Below are 8,732 nucleotides of genomic sequence, written 5' to 3'. Positions count from 1 at the left end.
AATATTGCATATAAAATGTTTTACAAATACATATTTTTAAACAGAAATGTGATTTACTCTGATAATTAGCGCAGAGGAGACATGTTATTACATTTATTTATAGTATGTTAGAATAATAAATAAAAAATAGTGTTATGCATTTATTTTATACTATTTATACTATTTATCTTAATAGATAGTATGTTTATACTATATTCTTATACTATCTAAATACTTTAAAATAAATATATTATATAATAAAATATATTAATATTTTTTAAATATTTTTTACATGTTAATAATAGATATTATGTAACATTTATATACCTACATAATTGTATGATATGTATTATTAACAATTATATCATGCATAAACATATGTAATATGACAACTTTATATTTTATATTATTTTATTATTTTATATATATATAAATTCTTCTTATTTGTTTGTTTTAAAATACTGCACATATAATATTTTAAATAGATAGATATTTTAAAAGATATTTCGATAAATAGATGGATATTTGTAATAAAATGTGATTGACTCTGATAGCACAGCCTCTGGGATCAGTCTGAGTAGTGGTGAGGTACCAGCAGCAGCTGTATTAGCGCAGAGGAGTAGGCGCTTCCCCTTTAATTTGCCCACGCTGTACATCGGTAAGGAGTGGTGGTGAGCAGCAACACGGATCACTGTAGTCCCTTTGTATGCGCAGCAGTGCCCAACTGCAGCCTATACCGCTCGCTCTTACACAATAATTATGAGTAAAAGACGAAAAGTTGGACTTTGACATGAAATGGCTCGCTCGCGCCGCGCCACTCCCTAAAATGAACGAGGAGAGCACAAGTAAGCGCACGAGGAATCCCCGTGCTCAAGTTGATGGATATTTTACATCTTGAAAACAACTCGGGAAGGTTGACTTTTTATTTTATTTTATTTTGTAATTTTTTAAATGCATGCTTTGATGCATCAGTGCCTTGAGTGAAACGAAATGCGTGAATGCCTTTAGAACAGTAATGCATGGGCATGCTTTGATCATCCACCTAGAGAGGAACCTATTCCTGAAGCATGTCGCTGCAGACACCCCGCGCTTGCTTGAAGGGGTTTAAACACTGATCACAGCCGGTGTGATGTGTTTTTCATGGGTGCATGAGCCTGGAATCTGAATATGTGTCCTGTAATCAAAAAAACAAACAAACAAAAAAAAAACTGTTTTCGGGCAATTGGATAACACCTTAAAAACGGACGCCGTCTTTGCGCAACGGAAAAACAACCCAAACAAACCGCGAAATTATGACTGGGAACATCTGAAACGTGATGCTCTATGGATTTCTGCCCGTGAGATGAGCGCGTTTGCTCAACAAGATGTTGCCACTCCTCAGAGCATCATTTTGGCCACCAAACTCGAGCGGCCACACGTATTCAGGCAATTCTCCTCAGTCTCTTGCGTTAAATGTTACTATCTTGTGTAATGTGAGCATGTTTGAGGCGACGCCCAACGCAAACAGCTCCCCTGTTTCTTTGCAGATCTCTGAATTGAGTCGAGACAACACTGTGAGGACACAGGGGGGCGTCAGATTTGGCTGACCTTAGCATCTTTGAACCGTTTCAATGGGAAGCTCTTTACAAATAGCGCCTTAAGGGAGTCCTCTTCGCTTGGCCTCCGTTCATTTATTTGATACACGCTGCTGTATGTTTCCCGTTTGTCCTGAAGGCGCATACGGCTGGATATATCCTGCGCAGCGGTTGGGAGGAAGACCGGGATCGTTGCAGTACCTGTAATGAATGGCTGCTGAAAGACACCACTGACGTTTTGTTAGTCCTGCCGGTGTCATGTAAACATAATCATTTGGCAAATGATTTCTCTGTGGCTTTGGGGACTCTTGATGCTTGCAGGTAAGCTTGCGTAACCTACTCCTTTAATTATTGCAGTTACACTGTGAATGTTGAGCTGACTGACTTCTTGGAAGCTTAAAGTTTTTTTGTTTTTTTTAATAGCACACTGAATATGTTTAATTAGTCACACTGCAATGATTCATATGTTTGTCTGTGGTTTAGATTAACACCCCCAGCTAAAAAGAAATCATAAACCAGCCTAAGCTGGTTTGCTGGTCTTAGCTGCTCTCTCAACCTGTTGGATGGTTTTAGAGCATTTTTAGCTGCTCATAATGAGTAACTGGCTGGCCTGACGGCTAAACCTTCTGAGCAACAGCTTAGGCAGGATGGGAGACCAGCCTCGCAAACTGTGTGAGGCTGGTTTAAGCAGTAGGGACACTGGCTGCAGATAAATGCACAAGAATATTCCAATATTGATCAGAATTTGGTTATATTCTTATGCACACATTAAACTGATATTAACCACATAACCGATAACCAATATTCTGGTTTCTATCAATCTGAATAAGACATAGGATATGCCAAATTATCCAAATTACAATTTTGGATCATGTAAACATCACCTGACTCCAGATATTGCACAGTCTCTTATATATGCACATGTAATTCTACATGATACTAGATACACACATTTGTAAAAAGTCATGCTATTGAAGAAACACATTAATGGAGCAATGTGGCTATGTAATCTTCCTAATTCATTGCATTTAAAATAAATTATTGTTTAAAATTATTGCAAGAGCTTCTGCAGTATTTAAAAAAAAAACAAAAAAACAATACATCAATACTGCAATTATTTTACAGTATGTAAATGTATTTTTCCGACTACAGCCCTAAATGGTATACAGATACACTATACAGACCTTAATTGGAAAATTATGTGCATGTAAACGTAGACATATATGTTTATTAGATATATTTTTCTTACCTACTGATGGGGAAGTAAGGTAGAAGACAGTGTTGCATTTCTTCAACTTTTCTATCTCAAGCAGTCTTGCTGTCTTGGCGAAATGCATTTGGGGAGGTTTTGGAATATCTAATTATGATTTAAGTGCACTCAGGCTGTTATTAGATTTACAGTGCATCATTGAATCCTAAGAGGAATGATACAGTCTTACCATGGCAAGTATTGATCTACTTGGCAGATAAAAGCAACTACAATGTGTAAAGTGGTCAGGCTGACTTCTCCATATGATTGATAGGTGTCTTTAGATGCCCCGGTTTTCTAGAGCCATACTTTATGTGTATTTCCTCAGCAGCAATGCTTTTGGTCCTTGTGCAGTGCTTTGAAGTCTCTTCACTTTCATTTTAGATTTGATGGTGTTTGAATAACTTGCTATATTAGTTCAAAAACAAAATGAGTGCTTTATGCATGTGTTGAGGAAGCCAAATAAACTCACAGTAGAGTAGAATAAATGCATATCTACTAAGCACATTGCATTCTTGCAGTGAGCATGTTGAATGCATGTTGGCCTAAGTAATCTTTTCTTCTGCTTTATATTTCTTTCAGTGTTTGCAAGAGGGAGGTGTTAAGGAGTGAAAGGAAACCCCCAAATTTCCCCTCTTCTTTCCCACAAACTTTTAGAGGCAACACCATCGCATCCTGACAGCAAACTGCAGGTTGTATTCGTTCACAGCATGACTGTTGCCACAGGCGACCCAGTTGATGAAGCCGCAGCTCTCCCGGGTCAGCCACAGGACACGTATGACCCGGAACCAGACCATGAGTGCTGCGAAAGGGTGGTCATTAACATCTCTGGCCTGCGCTTTGAGACGCAGCTCAAAACTCTGTCTCAGTTCCCCGAGACATTGCTCGGGGACCCCAAAAAGCGAATGCGCTACTTTGACCCTCTGAGGAACGAGTACTTTTTCGACAGGAACCGCCCAAGTTTTGACGCCATTCTCTATTACTACCAGTCAGGTGGCAGGCTGCGGAGGCCTGTCAATGTGACATTGGATATTTTTTCTGAGGAGATACGTTTTTATGAGCTCGGGGAAGAAGCCATCGAGATGTTCAGGGAGGATGAAGGATTTATTAAGGAAGAGGAGAAACTCCTGCCAGAAAATGAGTTTCAGAGGCAGGTGTGGCTGCTCTTTGAGTACCCTGAAAGTTCAGGGCCTGCCCGGATTATTGCCATCATTTCCGTCATGGTCATCCTCATATCTATAGTCAGTTTTTGCCTGGAGACACTTCCGGTTTTTCGCAGTGAGGACCTGGACCTGGACAAAATTCCCATGAGCTCCAACTCAACAAATAGTTACACCTCCACCTACTTTACTGACCCTTTCTTTATCCTGGAGACCCTTTGCATCATATGGTTCTCCTTCGAGTTTCTGGTGCGTTTCTTTGCGTGTCCCAGCAAAGCGGGCTTCTTTGTCAATATAATGAACATCATTGACATTGTGGCTATAATACCTTACTTTATCACCTTGGGCACAGAGCTAGCAGAGAAGCCAGAGGATGGTCAGCAAGGGCAGCAAGCCATGTCGCTTGCCATTTTGAGGGTCATCAGATTAGTACGAGTCTTCAGGATCTTCAAACTATCCCGACACTCGAAAGGGCTGCAGATTCTTGGGCAGACACTCAAGGCCAGCATGAGGGAGCTTGGGCTGCTTATCTTCTTTCTCTTCATTGGAGTCATTCTGTTTTCGAGTGCCGTCTACTTTGCCGAGGCGGACGAGGCTGACTCGCAGTTTATTAGCATCCCCGATGCCTTCTGGTGGGCCGTGGTCACAATGACGACAGTAGGGTACGGTGACATGGTTCCAACGACCATCGGAGGCAAGATTGTGGGATCCCTGTGCGCTATCGCTGGTGTGCTGACCATTGCCTTGCCCGTGCCCGTCATAGTCTCCAACTTCAACTACTTCTACCATCGAGAGACGGAGGGCGAGGAACAGGCCCAGTACCTTAACGTGACCAGCGTCCCCAAGATAGACTCCTCGGAGGATCTGAAAAAGAGCCGCAGCGGGTCAACCATGAGCAAGTCTGACTACATGGAAATTCAAGAAGCTGTGAACAACAGCAACGAGGACTTTCGAGAGGAGAACATCAAGACCGGCAACTGCACCCTAACCAACACTAACTATGTTAACATCACCAAAATGCTTACAGATGTATAACCTCTTTGAACTGCCTTGATGAAGAAGGTGAGATAAAGTAGGGGAGTACCGGGAGTACCCCGGTTTTGAAGGCTTCAGACGCCTCGTGCAGGAGTTTCAAGATGGGAGAACTGAAATGCATCCATTTGAGCGAAGGATCAGTAAAGAAGACCTCTCCATCATTCCATCTCCATTCCCTGTCACAAGTTCTGGAAAACTTGATTGGTGGGCGACGTTGTTTTGCATCCTCGTGTTCAGTGTCTGCATGGAGTTTGTCTTTTCTGTGTGACTGTTCTAGTAGTCGTTCTGCTTGCAACAGTAGCCAAATCGTAGCCTAACCAATACATGCACGCGTAGCATAGAGGGACCAATTCCTGACTCCCATTCGCCCATTCACTGCCAACCTGAGGACCCCTTGAGTGGATTTGTACCTGGGAAGAACAACAATTTTGTCACTCCAAATTGATTAGTGGCTTTAAAACATGGAGGAGTTAATGTATATTCGTGAAGAATCACTATGGAGGATGTATATCTCTGTGAATGCACAAACGGTGCCTGTCCTGCCAGCCACAACAGCGTACCACGTGCGGTACCTAAAAATGTTACATTCCATCTTGTGACGGAGAAATACATGCACGACCAATCTTGGGGGCCTGGAAAGCTGGTTAAACTGCCCCTTTTCTCTATCTCTATGACCATTTTTCCCCCTTTTGCTGCCTAGGATCTCAGTGTGTCCCATGTTAGAGTAAACAGACCTGAAAGTGGAGCGGAGATTGTTTTGAAGTCGCCCGTTTTTCCATCGTTGTCATTCCACTATACTGCATGAGCAGCTGCCCTCCATTGCATCATTTCCTCACGTCACTTACTTTTCCCAGCATTGTAAACTTCCAAGCATTCCATGTGTATGAGAAATGTCTTTTGTAACAACGATCTACCCCTACAAGCGCCTGACGGGGGGCTGCAGGAGTGTAGATATTTTACTGTGACATTGCAGCCAACAACAGCAAAACTCACTAAGTCAGGTCACCAAAGATGAAGTTCACTGCCGTTATTTATTGCATTTTTATGTTCTTTTTACATTTTAGTGCCATTTCATGGTGCATCCTGCTCATAATATGATGCTGGAGAATTTGGATAAAACTTGTATGAAAATGATGCTTCTTGAATAGCTTTTGTAAGAGATAGGAAATATTCTACTACTTTTGTGGTGCATGTCTGGTACACATTCCTTGTAGCATGCATGTAGTAAGAATGATACTTACAAAACTAGAAATAAGTATTCATAACTTTATCCATATAAATATTTTTCTCTGTGAGATTAACGGTATGTGCAATATTATAAATGCTTGTTTTTGTTTTAAGGTTGCAAGATTTTGCAAATAGTTTTCTATGTTAGTAGGCTAATACATTAGATATAGTGTAATAGCCCGCTTTCAGTGTCGAATACCATCAAGGTTGTTCATTTCTTAGTTTGGAGGGAGAGTGAGATGCACCAATTAAAACAAGCATTTCAAAGCACCACATTTGGATATGGGGGAGATCTAACTCTGCAAAATCTCAATTCCCGATTTAATAACAAGGGATTCTCATGATTTTGTGGTGCATTTGACACGTCTACTCTGTAGCTTATCCTCATAAGTAAAGATGGTTTCTCTAGCATTGTCTGTTGCATTTATGTTAAAGACCTCATGAAATAAAAATTGACTTTTGCCGCTTTTAATCCAGTTCGTTTTGAGGCCGTTGAAATGGTAGCGTTCTTTTTTTTTTTTTTTAATTGTATTAAGATATAAGTATAATTAAAATTTTCAGCCTTTCTGAGAAAATGAAGCAAAATACTGATTATATCATCTATTTAGGGGCATTTTTTACAATTTGGCTGATTCAGTGCTCCCAAGAATGAGAAAGTCTCCTTCTTCTAGTGCCAACTAGTTTTTGGCTGGTTAGTCCCCAGTTAGCCCCTGCTGGTAGATAATGTAACTACACCATTATGCATATGCAAAAGGTATATAGCTCCATTAAAATGTAGCCATGTGTACTTATAAAATCATATTTTTTAAGCAACAAATAAATCACATAAAATAACATTTTATAGTTTTTTTACACTTGCAACTGTTTTTATTTATTTATTTATTTAATATGCATTTATTTTTGAGAGCTTTTTTCTCTCCAGTCTTTAGTCATGGCATTGTTTTTTGTAAAACCATTTCATGGGGTCTTTAAAGTGGGAAATAATAGCAGAAAACCTTTTGTTTTGAAAGTGGTTCAGGGCCTATGCAATTTATAGTTAAGAAGTAAAAAAAACTCTGGTAACTAAACATTGCATACCCTACCACCCCCAGTTTAAACACATTGAATTGCCCAAGGTTTTTCTCAGAATTAGATTAATTCCACTGCCAAAATACTTGGCAGATCTCCCTGCCGCTATGTTTGCTGTTATGCTGGCCGAATGAGATGTAGGCCTCCAGCCACCGAGGCTATGCAAATTCTCTCCAAAAACTTTGAAAGCCTCTCAGTGAGGCAGTACTGCCATATCCAGGAGCATGGTGCACCATTCACTCCACCCTTTCCAAATGCAAGACTTCCTGACTTAATAACACTTTTACTTCCCCTGCCCAGAGCTTCAACGAGTGAGGGTTGGGGTTTGAACCTATGCTAAGCCATGCTACCTGCTTTCACCAGTTTTAAGGAAATGTTTATAGAAAGCAGAGGTTGCTTAAGAAGGGTTTCAGAGACTTGGAAATGTGAGCGACATATTGCAGCCATTACTTTTACGTTTAGCCTTAATGGACGGGACACTGAAAAGACAAGAACTTGTGTCAAGAATGTGATAAGCCACTTAAAGTCAACATGAAACTGTTCAAAAAATGTTGGAAGTTGAAATTAATTGATTAGAGTGTGAAAATGACATGTGAGGTAAAAAAAAATTGCGTTGACTTATTTGTCGTAGTTTAAGGCATTTATTCATACATAAAATTATTTTGCATCCATTCCTTCATTTTTTTCTAAAGAAAAGCATAGTTTAGAACCACAGTGGATTTTCTCGTCCTCCTCTCATATTTACCGATTCCATCGCATCCTGTTTTAATGACTGTATATCCTACATAACATACGCCACTCTGAGGATGCTTGTCAATCGCCTCAGGAAAACATCCTTTCTCAATGTTTTTTTCTTTTCCGTGTGCATTGTTGAATGCATACATAAGCCCTTTTATAATGGATGTCCATGCAAAGGATGGTATGCAGTAATTGGACAAGCCCTTTTACACTGCCAGGGCTACAAATCGTCTTCGAGACGAAGGAATTCTTAATAAGATGTCGCAAGCGTTTAGTAGCGAAATACGCCGAACTGATGCTCTCAAAGTATCGTATTTAATAGCATCTCCATAGCTGCCTCGTTCTGTCTGAAATTGCGAATATATTGTTTTGAAATATATTCACTACGACAGTCAGTCTGTACATTTGTAATACTCGTAGAGATTTCGAATACTTTTAACGCTGATATACAAACACAGCTTTGTGACGATACTTTCGAAGAATCCGCTGCTTTCATTGTTGTCTTAACACTAAAGCTATAGCTTTATAAAACAGCTCTGCCATGTACCGCAGTTTCTTAATAGTCGACAAATTCACAGCTGCAATTATGTCCTTTAAACCTTATCCAAATCTAGATGTATTGTAGTATTAGTATATTTCATATACGTTAAGCACAAACACTGAGAGAGAGAAAAGAACCTCTAACTGTAATTATCATAGAAG

At 40.0% G+C, this 8,732-nt stretch overlaps 1 protein-coding gene across 1 annotated transcript; it reads left to right on the top strand.

The window, feature by feature from the left end:
• Positions 1–1,791: 1,791 nt before the first annotated feature.
• On the top strand, positions 1,792–6,115 carry kcna2b (potassium voltage-gated channel, shaker-related subfamily, member 2b). The gene is made up of 2 exons (XM_016497655.1): positions 1,792–1,874; positions 3,385–6,115. The coding sequence occupies exon 2, from the start codon at positions 3,513–3,515 to the stop codon at positions 4,995–4,997; it is 1,485 nt and encodes a 494-aa protein (XP_016353141.1). The 5' UTR covers positions 1,792–1,874; positions 3,385–3,512; the 3' UTR covers positions 4,998–6,115.
• The last annotated feature ends 2,617 nt before the right edge of the window (positions 6,116–8,732 follow it).

Source organism: Sinocyclocheilus anshuiensis, unplaced genomic scaffold (assembly GCF_001515605.1).
Source record: "Sinocyclocheilus anshuiensis isolate Anshui unplaced genomic scaffold, SAMN03320099.WGS_v1.1 scaffold130, whole genome shotgun sequence".
Taxonomy (NCBI): Eukaryota; Metazoa; Chordata; class Actinopteri; order Cypriniformes; family Cyprinidae; genus Sinocyclocheilus; species Sinocyclocheilus anshuiensis.
This window is presented reverse-complemented; position numbering and strand designations above follow the sequence as displayed.